General features: G+C 49.8%; 1 protein-coding gene across 1 annotated transcript; it reads right to left on the bottom strand.

Annotated features, from left to right (window-relative positions):
* Nucleotides 1-3,619: 3,619 nt before the first annotated feature.
* Nucleotides 3,620-5,938, bottom strand: LOC111172118 (olfactory receptor 6B2). The gene is given in 2 exon segments (XM_022568334.3): nucleotides 3,620-4,182; nucleotides 4,185-5,938. Coding segments are annotated over 2 exon segments (840 nt in total). The 5' UTR covers nucleotides 4,612-5,938; the 3' UTR covers nucleotides 3,620-3,769.
* Between the last annotated feature and the right edge of the window lie 8,206 nt (nucleotides 5,939-14,144).

Genomic DNA, 14,144 nt, shown 5'->3' with positions numbered 1-14,144 from the left:
AACACATCACAGGTGCACCTCAAATACAGTTGGATGAGCAGGCGTGAGCAGGTAGCCCTAAGTCATCCAGCCCTGTGGAATCACCGCTTATTACCCAAGGCTTGGCTGTACATTCTGATATGTCTGAGAAGCTCCGTGTCCTTGCCAGCGCGTCTGAGAAGTCCGGGGTGGGGGGGTGAGGGTGGGGACACCTCCCTGTCAGACTCTCTGGCCTTGTGTCACTGTCCACACCATTCGCATCTTCCCTCCAGCACTCCGGTTGTGTTTCCTGCTTCACCCCAAGCAAACACACATCCTTCATCTCACTTCCCAAGACAAAGTTCCGTGTTTAACAACTTTTACTGATGGCCTAGCTAAAAAGGGAGAGCGATCCCAGTAGGAAACAAAATAACCTTAAATTAAATAGCGGACATCACTGTCCTAGGACTAGGGAAAGAATTCTTCGGCTTGACACTAAGTGCATAATACAAAAAAGGAAAAATTGGTAAATTGGACCTCATCAAAATTTTTTTAAAGTTTTGCTCTGTGAGAAACTCTTAGAGGATGAAAAAGCAACTGTGGGGATGGGGGTGGGGATGGACACCTGCAAACCACAGGTGTGACCAGGCACTCGCATCTAGAACACATAAAGAAATCTCAAAACTGAACAGTAAGAAACAAGTAATCCAATTAAAAAGTGGGCAAAAGACATGAACAGACATTTCATTGAAGAGGTTATACACATAGGCAATAAGCACATGAAAAGATGTTCAACCGTGATCAGCCATTAGAAAAATGTAAATTAAATCCACAGTGAGATACCACTTCACACTTATCAGAAAGGCCAAATGAAAAATATAGTGATAACACCAAATGGTGGAGAAGATGAAGAGAAGCTAGTTCACGCATACACTGCTAGTAAGAATGTGAAAAGGTACAGCCGCTCTGCTAAAGAGCAGTTTAGCAGTTTCCAAATTGGAAAAGGTGTAAAACTAAAAATGAACTGTAATACAGCCTAGCAATTACAGTCTTAAACATTAACCCCAGAGAAATGAAAATTTAGGTTCACAGAGGAACTCGAATGAATGTTCATAGCAGCTTCATTCCTAGCAGCTAAAAACTGAGGACCACCCACCTGTTCTTCAAAGGCGAACAGCTAAACAAAGTGTGGTACACCCATACCATGGAACACTGCTCGGCTAGAAAAACCAATGGACTGTTGATGCAGGCAACAGCCTGGACCCCTGGAGAGAATTATATTGAGTGAAGAGAGTCCATCTCAGAAGATTACATACAATGTAATTCTGCTTAAGTAACATCCTTGAAATAACAAAATTATATAGAGATGGAGAACTGATTAGTGGTCACCAGAGGCTAGGGAATGGGGGGTTGTGATGGAAACGTTCCATATCTTGATGGTGGTGGTCCACGAAGCTACACAGCTGACAGAATAGCATAGAGCTACAAGCGTATCCGCGTATGCGTGTGCACTCACACACACACACACGTGCACGCACACACACACGTGCACGCACATAGGTGAATGCATGTATAACTGGTAGAACCTAAGTTCCATGGATTGCATCAAAGTCAGTGTCCCAATGTGGAGGCTACCATCATGTAGGACAGTGTCATTGGGGAAGACAGGGTGAAGGATGCACAGAACCTCCCTCCATCTTTCTTTGAAACTTCCTGTAAATCTGTAATTGTTTCAAGAAGAAAGTTTGAAAAATTGTGTTCTATGTACCAGCAACAAGAGAGATAAAAATTTTTAATTTTAACTTTAAAAATTTAAAAGAAAGGATGCCATTTGTGTTAGAATTTTTTTTAAAAAACCCAAAAAACTCAAATCCCCAGAAACATGTGAAAGAGCCCTACACTGAAAACCACAAAAGTATATCAAGAAATTGAAGAACTTGTAAATGAAGAGAGGATTTGCCTTATTCTTGGATTAAAAGTCTCAAAATTGTAAAGAGGACAGTTACCTCCAAATTGATCTATAGATTTAATAGAATCCCAATAAAAAGCCCCCCAAGTTTTGTTTTGTTGAAATTGACAGGCTGATTCTAAAATGTATCTCCCCTAACCCCCATTTGGGAAGGACTAAGAATAACCAAGGCAATCTTGAAGAAAAAAGAACAAGGACAGAGGATTTACTACCAGGTATCAAGATATATGAAAAAGCTGTAGTAATAACAGTGCAGGAATAGACAAACAGACCAATGGGACAGAATGAGGAGTACAAAAAGAGACAAGGGTAGATAGATAGATAGATAGATAGATAGATAGATAGATAGATGATAGATAGGTATTTGGTTTATGAAAAGGGTGACATTGCGGAGGGGAAAGCATGGTCTTTTCAATAAATAGTGGGTTCTTGTCAATTTCATATCCCTGTAGAAAAGAATTAATGTTGACCCATATCTCATACCATAAATAAAAATCAGTTTCGGATGGACTGAATCTAAACATGAAAGGTAAGACAACAAAGCTTCTGGAATTAAACAGGAGAATATCTTCATGATCTTGGAGGCAAACAGATGGAAAATAAAGAACTAATATAAACGGGGAAAATGAACAAATTAGGCATCAAAATAAAGAACTTCTCTTCATCAAAAGACACCATTAAGAGAATGAAAGGCAAGCCCAGACACTAGGGCATTTTTGCAGTAAATATAACCAACAGAGGGCATGGACCCGGAATATGTAAGAACTCCTGCATGTTAAAAAGAAAAAGTGACTCAATATAAAAATAGGCAAAAGACCTGATTGCAAGGGCCCTCCAGAAAGGGCACATCCAGAAGGACATTAAACCACTAAACTTACAAAAGTGCCCAGCAGCCTTGGTCATTGGAAATGCGAGTTAAGGTTGCAGAGAGAACTTCTTCTGCAACCCCAGAAGAATGGCAAAGAGAGAATTCTTCGCATGCCAAGTGTTGGTAAGGATATGGAGCTACTGGAATTCTCATGCACCCACTTGGGGAAACAGTCTTGCTGTTTCTATGAAGCCTGATCATACGTGAATGTTTTGTTGCAGGAATTGTAGGCGTAGCCTTTATGTACGTAGGTCTGGCCTAGCACACAGCTCACAAAACTGTATGTACATTCATGAAAAGACACAAACCAGTTATTTATAGCGGCACTATCCATAATAGGCAGTATCCATAATTCTATCCCCAACAGTAAAATGCATAAATGTATTGTGATGTATTTGTACTGTGGGATATTACACATTATATGCACGTATTATTGCTACATGCAGAAACATTGAGGATTCACTCAAACATCATAATGAATGCAAGAAGTCAAATGTAAAATCATCCTTCATGGTTTTATTCATAAAAACATCAAAAACGTCAAAAGTGGCATCTGGTGTTAGTAGTCCGGATAGTGGAAATCTTGGGGACGGGCTGTGAGGGTAGCTTCTGACTCTTGATCTGGGTGCTGGTGACATAAGTGTGGTTCTTTTGTGAAACCAAATCCGGATGAAGACTTATCATTTATTCACAGTTTTGTAGGTTTGCTAAATTTCATTTAAAATTTTACTTTAAAAACGTAAAGTGGGAATTCCCTAGTGGTCCAGTGGTTAGGACTCTGCACTTTCACTGCTGAGGGTGCGGGTTCGATTCCTGATGGGGGAACTAGCATCCTGCAAGCTGCGTGGCACAGCCAAAAATAAACTAATTAATTAACTAATTACATAAATTGTCACTATTAAAGAAAGTAAAGTGTCCTATAAGGTGTTGTTTTTATTATCACCACAGATTAGACTATAGGACATTTAATTGTGCTACTGTGAAAGTTGACCTAAGTCCAGAGCCTTTTTCAGAGCATCCTTGAATTCTTTGTTCCTCAGACAGTAGATCAAGGGGTTGATGACTGGGGTGAGGACAGTGTAAACAGCAGAGATGAGCTTGTTGGAGCTCCGGGAATCCATGGCCTGGGGCCAGACGTACATGAATATCAAGGCCGTGTAGAAGATGGTGACCACAGTGAGGTAGGAGGCGCAGGTGGAGAAGGCTCGCCGACGGCCCGTGGCCGAGGGGACGCGCGGGACGGCCAGGGTGATGTGTCCGTAGGAAAGCATGGTGGCCATGAGCGGGAACACCAGGATGCTGAAGGCCAGGACAAAGCCGACCAGCTCGGCGGTTGAGAAGTCCGTGTGGGCCAGCTTGAGGATGGGGGAGATGTCACAGAAGACGTGCTCAGGACATTGGAGCCACAGAACGTGGTGCTGGAGATAGAGTAGACCTTGATCACAGAGATGGCGAAGCCACTCACGAAGGTGAAGGCCACCAGCTGGACGCACAGCCCCATGGTCATGATGGCTTGGTAGCAGTCGCAGGCCATGGAGGCCAGGATCACACACCCGGTACACACCAGGGAGTTGAAGAAGTAGAGCTGAGTCATGCAGCCAATGAAGGAGATGCGTCCCCGCTGCATGAGGAAGCCGTCCAGCATCTTAGGGATGGTGTCAGACACGTACCAGATCTCCAGGGATGACAGGATGCCCGGAAAGTAGTGCATGGGCCTGTGGAGGGAGGAGCTGCCCCAGATGGTGAGGATGACGGCCAGGTTCTCCACCAGCACGAAGAGGGAGGCAGCCGGGGCCGTGAGGAAGCCCACCAGCATGAAGGCGCTGACCTCGGTCACGTTCTCCCCTCATCCTTCCGTGTGGGGAGCCCAGGGCTGCAAACCGGCTTCGTGCCAGATGAGGGCCGAGGACGGCTGGGGAAGAAAGCACAGCTCAGCCTGGGGGTGAGTTTTGGTCCAAGGAGGGGACAGCTGGCTCCTGGAGCAGCAGGGGAGCAGAAAGTGTCTCCAAGTTAAGCCTTTACCACTGAACATGGCGGCTCTAGGTCTCCTGGCGACCCGCGGGGCTCCAGAATGCGCTGCCCTTTTCCTCCCCCAGGCAATCTTGAAACCATCTAATTGCTCTTATAACCCAGACTTTCCCAAGGAATCTAACAACGATAACGATGCACAGCCCTTCGCCACCAGGGTCATCTATACTAGTAGATGCTTGGTCTTTCACCTGGTTTCAGAGGTGATTGTACAAGAGGAAGGGACACCAGGAGGGCTCATGGGATGGTGGGGTGTGTGGCAGCCAACTTAACCAGACCCCAGACCCATGGGGTCCCTCCACAGGGCTGGGGGTCTGCAGGAGCAGAAGCAGCCTCCCAGGCCAAGAGCGGAGAGTGGCCACGTGTCTATCTTTGCACCACGTCAAGGCCCTCTTAAAATATGGTAAAGGAATAAAAAGATAAAACCCCATAACATCAAAAAGATCCGGAGGGAGTATCAGCAAGGGGAGGTGTCAACACGATTCTGGAGGAGAGAAAACAGAAGGCAGAGGGTGGCTGGGCAGCAGAGGGGAGGAGTCCAGAACGTTCTCAAGGGACCTGTCGCTGAGGGAGAGGCCACCTGTCCAGCACGTGACAGGGGTGATGGCGGAGTGAAAGGGGCATGAAAACAGGGCTCCTACATGCAGTGTCTCCAGAGCAGTCCGGTGGCCGCTCCGGCACGCTCTCTCCATCCTGCAGGTGGGTCCCCCAGAGCCAGCCTCAATGCCATAAAGGAGCACCTAGCCCTTATCAAGTGTCAGGTGTGTCCACATAAATCCCCCCTGTAATCCTTACCACGGCCCTGGGAGAACAAGGCTCACATTTTTCAGATGAAAATCTGAGGCTCACAGTGGAAAGTTCATGGACTTACCCAAGGTCGTGGCAGCACCAGTACATACCGGGTCCTCAAACACCACGGCCGTGGCTCTTCCCGAGGGATGTCAACAAGAGAAAAAAGTGACCCCATTTGGGTGTGGGCTAGAAATTTGGAACTGTTAAGATGGACAGTTAGAGTTTCTGGTTGCCCCCTGACACTATTCTAACAGGCTATAAAATGCAAGTTCACAAAATAAACAGTATTAGCCAGAAGAAAAGGCAAAGATTTACGCAGTGGTTCTTTTTTTTTTTTTTTTTTTTTTTGCGGTACGCGGGCCTCTCACTGCTGTGGCCTCTCCCATTGCGGAGCACAGGCTCCGGACACGCAGGCTCAGCGGCCATGGCTCACGGGCCCAGCCGCTCCGCGGCATGTGGGATCCTCCCGGACCGGGGCACGAACCCGTGTCCCCTGCATCGGCAGGTGGACTCTCAACCACTGCACCACCAGGGAAGCCCAGTGGTTCTTTTTATAGCTTCATTTTACAGATGAGGAAAATGACACACCAAGAGCCTAGGCGATTCCTAAAGGCAGTCGGTCATGCAATGGTCAGTGTTAGAGCCTCAAAGTCACCACCTTCCGAGAACGCTGACAAGTGAAGACAGAAACCTCAACATCACGACAATATAAACACAAGAATTGTTAGGGTTGCTTCAGAGAAAGCCAATGGCCTCAGATGCTTGAGCAGCACGAATCTTCCCTTTATACCAGGAGCAGAGCTTCCTCATGTTTTGTAAACTGTCACAGGGCATGGGAATTTCTTCCCAATTCATTTCACAAAGTGGCAAATTCCTTTGCACAAAAGGAGAACTCTATGCCAATTTTCTTTTTTTTTTTTTTTTTTTACTATAGTTACAAAAGTCAGATAAAAAGCCAGCAAGGAGCACCCAGCAGCACATTAGGAGGGCACACGCTGCAGACAAGCCAGCGTGCCGCCGCTCGGAGCGCAGGGAGGCTGCCAGGCTGGCAAAGTGACCAAAATGATCACACGAGAGCCCAGCTGATGTGGAAAGGCTTAGATTAAAAACCATTCCAAACTTGTTATACATTTGTCATTCCCAAATAAGGGGTTTATTTTCATATGTAAATAATCTCTGACTCAACATAGAAAACAAACTTATGGTTACAAATGGGGAAAGGGGGGGATAAATTAGGAGTTTGGGATTAACAGATACACACCACTATATATAAAATAGGTGAACAACAAGGACTTACTGTATAGCACAGGGAGCTATATTCAATATCTTGTAATAACCTATAATGGAAAAGAATCTGAAAGAGAATAGATATATGGATATACACATTATATATATATTATCTGAATCACTTTGCTGTACACCTGAAACTAACACAACATTGTAAATCAACTAGACTCCAATAAAAATTTAAAACCAAAAAAATGTCAATACCATTTGTTGTAGATTCTTTTAGCAATGGCTTCCGATAAATCATGACTTCAGGTAAAAAAATAATAATAATCTCTTAACCAACAGCCTGTAGCATCCCTGTGGCTGACACCAGCATCACTCCCGTCCCACTGAGATCAGGATGAAGATGAGTCTTTTCTTAACCACCACTACACAACAACACTGCCCTCTGCTACCTACTACAAAAAGGAGAAAGTAGACAAAATTATCATTATTTCCAGATAACATGGCTTTTATTTATTTTATTTTTTTAACATCTTTATTGGAGTATAACTGCTTTACAATGGTGTGTTAGTTTCTCCCGTATAACGAAGGGAATCAGCTATACATATACATATATCCCCATATCCCCTCCCTCTTGCGTCTCCCTCCCAGCCTCCCTATCCAATAACATGGCTTTTAACTTAGAAAATCCAGAAGCTTATTATAATTAAGGGATTTCAAAACCGATATTATAACTGTCTTCCTATATCCAGCAATTAATAACAAAGACGTTCCTTGATGAGAAAAATATATTGTAAAGCTATCAATATTTCCAAATGGATTTTAAAATTTAATTCGATTATAGTTGAAATCTCACCAAATTTTATTTTTCTTAAAACAGAATGAAGGGCTTCCCTGGTGGCACAGTGGATAAGAATCCGCCTGCCAATGCAGGGGACACGGGTTCGAGCCCTGGTCCGGGAAGACCCCACATGCCGCGGAACAACTAAGCCCGTGCGCCACAACTACTGAGCCTGCGCTCTAGAGCCAGCGAGCTACAACTACGGAGCCCGCGTGCCACAACTACTGAGCCCGTGCGCCTGGAGCCCGCGCTCTGCAACGAGAGAAGCCACCGCAATGAGAAGCCCGCGCACCGCAACAGAGCAGCTCCCGCTCACCGCAACTAGAGAAAGCCCGTGCGCAGCAAGAAGACCCAACACAGCCAAAAATAAAAACAAATAAATTAATTTAAAAGAACAGAATGAAATCATTCTTAAGATCATCTGCAAGTATGAACAGATGGGCAGCAAATAAAGCTCATGAAAACGAGAGGATTAATGAAGTGGGCTTGAACAGATGGGCAGCAAATAAAGCTCATGAAAAGGAGAGGATTAATGAAGTGGGCTTGCTATTTTGGAGAGAAGAAAATACAATACAATGGAACAAATAGTTCAATAAAATAAATGTTAAAAATAATGAGTACTGCCATTTAGTCAATGGGACATTGTGGAAACAGTGTAGAAAGTTCTAAATCAGAGCTCATGGGATATAATTAGTGAGGAAAGGGTGGATTGCTTAATAAGGGATGCCAAGGTCGTAGGTTAAATATTTGTTAAAAAACTAAATGACTCTTTTCTCTATATGTTACATCAGAAAGCAAACTTCCGCTGGATAAAGCATCAGTACTTGTAGCCCAGCAGTCCCAGCCTCCTTGTCCACGGACACCAGTGGAGCAGAGAGCATGGCCGGCAAGCGTGGAGGCATAATCCACTCGCCAGGGGCCTGCCTGCTCCTTGGTTTCCTTTGGGCTTTGGTGGTTAGAGAATAAGTGAAAGATTTAGATGAGCAACATTTTAAGAATACCTGGGGGGCAGGTTTCATGGCGGGCAGAGGGAGAATTTAAATGGAGCCTGAGCAACGCTGCAGGTCCCTCCCAGACACCATTGTGTTATTACGACCCTTTTTATCCTACACGTTTTATAACAGAAAACTCTTTACACCCCTCACTTTTTTTTTTTTTTTTTTTACAGTACGCGGGCCTCTCACCGCTGTGGCCTCTCCCGTTGCAGAGCACAGGCTCTGGACGCGCAGGCCCAACGGCCATGGCTCACGGGCCCAGCCACTCCGCGGCATGTGGGATCTTCCCGGACCGGGGCACGAACCCGCGTCCCCTGCATCGGCAGGCGGACTCTCAACCACTACGCCACCAGGGAAGCCCTACACCCTCACTTTGATCATCGTTTTGGAAAATCAGCACATTCCACACAGAAGCACAGATTTCTGGCTTCTCCTGAACAGTTGGAAGGGCTGGGGCAGCTTCCGTGTCCCTGTGCACCCCGAAGGGCTGGACCCTTGGGCAGGGCGAGAATGGCCCTCTCAGCAGGCGGCACCTGCAGCTCCTTTGTGGTCCGGCTCCAGCTGTGGGGTGCGGGGCTCCTGCCTCAGAGCCGAGCCGCCCCTGCAGCTCTGCTCACGCCCCACAACCAGTCTCCTTGGGCACATGCTTCCCGCCCTCTCTCCTCCAGGCTCTCCTGTTTGCCGCTGTCTCTGCTGAGCCCCCAGACGTCCCCCCGACTTGGCATCTCTGTCACGTCTGGCCCCCTCTCGTCCATCAATGCTCACCGGCAGCCATGGTCTGGGTTCCTGCCCCCTCGGCCCACAGCCACCTGGCTTCTGTCCCCACGCGCTGCGGATCGGTGGCCCCCCAGATGCCAGCGACCAGCCCTTCCCTAATTTCTGGGGGATGTTTCGTTCTGTCTCCACTCGCCTCGCCTCCGCATTTGGTGCTGTGGCCCCAGCCTTCTGCTCTCACTGTCCACACTCAGCAAAGCCACCCACCTGCAGTCTCCACCAGATGACGCCCGCACCGCCCTGTCTGTCTGCAGATCCCACCCGTGCGTCCAGCCGATGACAGGAGGCCTCCACGGGCCCTGGAGTCCACGCCCTCCTCGTGTTCATCTCGGACCAGGGCACCACCATCTACCCCGCTGCCCGGGCAGACACCAAGCTTCGGCTCTCCTTACCCCCGTGGCTAAGACAAGGCCGGTCCCACCCCTCCCACAGCCTCACGTCTCTCCAGCAGGCTCCCTTGTCTCCACGCTCGTGGGCTTCCTCCAGCCACCGCGAGGTCAGGCTCCATCACCGCACCCGGAATGATCGTCACCAAAACTCTGACTGGTCCTCCTCCACAGTCCCTGACTCCATCTGGTCCACCCTGCGCGGGGCAGAGAACCGCACGCAGATCCCTCTCCCAGCTGCATCCGTCCGGCGTTCTCCTCACAAACGCCGCTCTCCTGAGCAAAGCCCCCTGCTGCCCCCTCGCTCCTGTCTGTCCCCGTCGAACGACAGAATCCTGCCCGAGGAATCACGTTCAGCCCCTGAGAGCACCTTGCTGACCTCAGGTACCCCTGCCGCCCCGTCACCAGCAGAACTTGGGCGTCCGTCAGGTCTCAGCTGTGATCTCCTCCCGAGGGCTCCCTGGGCTCCCAGCACCGCTATGAGATGCCCCCAAAGGGAGAGCTCAGGATTTGCGTGCAGAAGGGAGGTGCACACTTGTGAGAGAAAGGAGGAGGAAGACCTTGTTTTGGGACGTGTTGGATCTGAGGGACCACCATGTAGAGACACAGTGAGTAGGGTCGTGATGTTCAGACCTCACGGAGGAAGCAGGGGAGGGGCCCCTACTTATCCATCCATCTGATACTGAGCGCCCACTATTGGGAAGTGATGGTTTCAAGGTACTTGGGGTCGATGGGGAGAGAAAACAGTCGGAAACTTCTGCCTCCATGAAATGTAAGTTCCAGGGAGGGCAGGGAAGCAGGCAGGACAGTAAACACCGCTCATAACGCGCAGGTAAGCTCCTTAGGATGCACGGGGTGGAGAGTGAGGCCGGAAGGCGGGTCCGGGTTAGGGCCGTGGGGAGCAAGGGTCAGTGAGAAGGCGACACCGACCCAGGGGCAAAGTCCCCACGGGGTGAGGACTGGCCAGGGGGCTACGGGGGGAGGGGGGGACACTGGGGCACCTCTGGGTGCGTGGAGGGTGGCAAGGACACAGCCTGACTGGAGCAGAGTGACAGAGAGCAGTGGTTGGGGGCTCTGTCACCAAGGAAGGGGGGACGTCAGCAGAACCTCATGGGCCATGGGGAGGCCACTGGCTTTCACGCTGAGATGGGCAGCAGCCCTTAGTCTGCTGGGCCGGAGCAGAGTGTTTCAAGGAAGTGACTCTTAGGTTCCTCTGCGTTTCTTGTTGCTCTCAAAGTTCCCAGTTATGAGGGAAATGTGTGGTCATTTCCAGCCTCATCAGAGAGGGGATCAGTGGAAGTTTACATGAGGGCCAGACACAGTGGGATTGAGGGAGACAGTGGAAGGGGGCTGGAGCCCGGTGAGCAGAGGGGAGGATGCGGGGCAGGAGGGGAGGACGCGGGGGCCGGAGGGTAGAATGCGGGGCAGGAGGGGAGGATGCAGGGCAGGAGGGGAGGATGTGGGGGCCTGAGGGGAGGATGCGGTGGCCGGAGGGGAGGATGCAGGTGCGCGTAGGGGAGGATGCGGGGCCGGAGGGGAGGAGGCAGGGGTAGCTCTCCCCCAAATGGGGGGTCCCTTGCACTGAGACTCAGGGCACCCTGACAAGGGACGTGAGCAAAGTGGAGACAGCACCAGCCTGCGCCCCCCTCTCCCACCAACACTCGCTCTGGCTTTGCAGCAAACGGGGAATAGACACAAAGAGTGTTCCTGTCTGGAAACGTCCCTCCATGTCCCGTTTCAGCAGACTCCTTGTGAGGACAGGAGGGAAGGGGAGGGGACCGGGCAGGCAGGCATGGGTCGGGGAGAGAGATGGAGAGCATCCTGTAAGTAGCTTGGGGTGGCGGGCAGGGACAAGCAGACCTTCGGCAGGGGTTCCCGCATGTTCCTAGAGTGGGGGGCGTCTCCTGGGGGGCGGACGAAGTGGGCGGTGGCAAGAGTGCCCCTCGGTGGAGAACTTCAGAGCTCAGGGGGGAGGATGCTGGAGATGCGGGGTGCAGTGGGGTGAAGCACGTGGGGAGGAAGCCCCCACCTTGTGAGATCAGAGACCTCTCAACCCCGGCCCCGCCCCAAACACTTCCCTCCGAGGGATGAGGTCCAGAGGCAGCCAGACCGGCCACTTCACCGAGGGGCAGGACCCCGCGGAAACCTACCTGGAGAGACGCGGGTGTCCCTGGCCTCCCCAAGCCCAGCGCAGGCGGGGCGTCGCTCCTCTCTGCCCACTGGGCCCTGAGCGGGCGGCCCCCAGCGTGGCCTGGCCCGTCCTGAAGCAGCCGGCCTGGCTCTGACATCTGCCTGTTCAAAGGCGGCACCGGAAGAACGGCTGTTGGCCATCTCCCCATCGCGCACAGATGCGGGGCTCCAGGGTCCACTTACCCCTCCACGGAGATGTAACTGCCCACATCACCAATTAGCACAGAATCTCCCCTCCCGTCCCGGGCCTCCGGTCCCTGCTCGTGACGTCTGCTGGGGGCACAGCCCCGCTGGGCTTCGCTGCTGACACTCCCTGTGCCCTGTCCAGGTGTCCTGGCCCTTGACCGAGCTTCCTCCCCAATCCACTCAGTCTCCAGCCACACAGCACTGTCCTTACCAAGACCTATGCTACCCCTTCCTTTGGGGCTGGGGAGGGGTATGACTCCTGCTTGGGGGCAGGGGTGCTCCATGTGCCATGACCGCGGCGTGGTCCGGGGCGATGGACTCGGTGGGGACCCTGCTCTACCTCAGGGTTCATGGATGTTATTACTCACAAAGGGGCAGGGAAATTTGAGTTTCTGGCATAAGAACTTTTCCCCCATCTATGTAATCAACACACACACACCATTGTATTAGTCTCAGCCAAAACAGGCCCGTCTTGCAAACGTTTCCAAAAGATGGTTTTGTGTTGGCTGGAGAACAGGAGTGACCTAGAGACCTGTGCTTGCCCAGTGAGTCTGGGGCTGCCCTTGATGGAGAATCACTGAGCTTGGACATGGGGAGGAGCACGCAGAGGGAGGTTGTCATTCTTGTAAATAAATACCCCAACTTGCCAGTGATTTTCCTGCTCTCGGGAAAGCCAATGGAATGAAAAAAGGACGGCCGATTACAAAATGGGCGGACAGATGCTTCATCAAAGAGGATAAAAGGACGGCCAAAAGCACAGGAGAAAGTGTGCACCACCATTAGCCACAACCTCACCGCTGGCCAGGATGCAGGGAGACTGGAACTCCCGGACACTGCTGGTGCGGCTGCAACTCTGGTCGTACCGCCACCCTGGGAAACAGCTCAGCAGTTTCTTATAAAGCTAAGTATATTTGCACAAAAACCTATGCACGAATGTTTACAGCAGCTCTTTTCATAATCGTTAAAAGCTGGAAATAACTCGGATGTCCTTTAACAAGCAAATTGTACTAGGTCCACGCAATAGAAGCTAACCAACTAACGAAGAGTGTGGATCGAGCTCACATTTTTATGTTCTTGTCCATTTGGATGATGTCTTCTTACATCAGCGTGCATTTCCCTATAGCTGCTGGTAAAGTTGGGCCCCTGCTCATACACTTAGCGTCCAGCTGGCTCTCTTTCTTCAGAAACAACTAGTTAAGTCTTTTTTTTTTAATTTATTTTTCTATTATTTTATTTTATTTTTGGCTGCATCAAGTCTTCATTGCTGCACGCGGGCTTTCTGTAGTTGCGGTGAGCAGGGGCCACTCTTCCGTGTGGTGCGCGGGCTTCTCATTGCAGTGGCTTCTCTTGTTGCAGAGCATGGGCTCTAGGTACACGGGTTTCAGTAGTTGTGGCACATGGGCTCAGTAGTTGTGGCTTGCAGGCTCTAGAGTGCAGGCTCAGTAGCTGTGGCGCACAGGCTTAGTTGCTCCGCGGCATGTGGGATCCTCCCAGACCAGGGCTCGAACCCGTGTTCCCTGCATTGGCAGGCGGACTCTCAACCACTGCGCCACCAGGGAAGCCCCTACTTAAGTCTTCTACTTGTTTTTTTTTAAATTTTTTATTGGAATATAGTTGCTTTACAATGTTGTGTTAGTTTCAGGTACACAGCAAAGTGAATCAGTTATACATATACATGTATCCACTCTTTTCTAGATTCTTTCCCCATACAGGTCATTACAGAGTATTGAGAAGAGTTCCCTGTGCTACACAGTAGGTCCTTATTAGTTACCTATTTTATATATAGTAGTGTGTATGTGTCACTGCCAGTCTCCCAGTTCATCCCTCCCCTCCTTCCCCCCTATCCTCTTACCCCTGGTGAAAGACTTAAGTCTTTTACTTGTTTTTAATTGAACTCACTGTATTTCTTTCATTGATTTGAATT

Source organism: Delphinapterus leucas, chromosome 8, assembly GCF_059928025.1.
Source record: "Delphinapterus leucas isolate spDelLeu-1000000601 "Yukka" chromosome 8, BTC_Dleu_Yukka2, whole genome shotgun sequence".
NCBI classification, from domain to species: domain Eukaryota; kingdom Metazoa; phylum Chordata; class Mammalia; order Artiodactyla; family Monodontidae; genus Delphinapterus; species Delphinapterus leucas.
The sequence above is the reverse complement of the archived record's forward strand: the minus strand, read 5'-3'. Positions and strand labels throughout refer to the sequence as shown.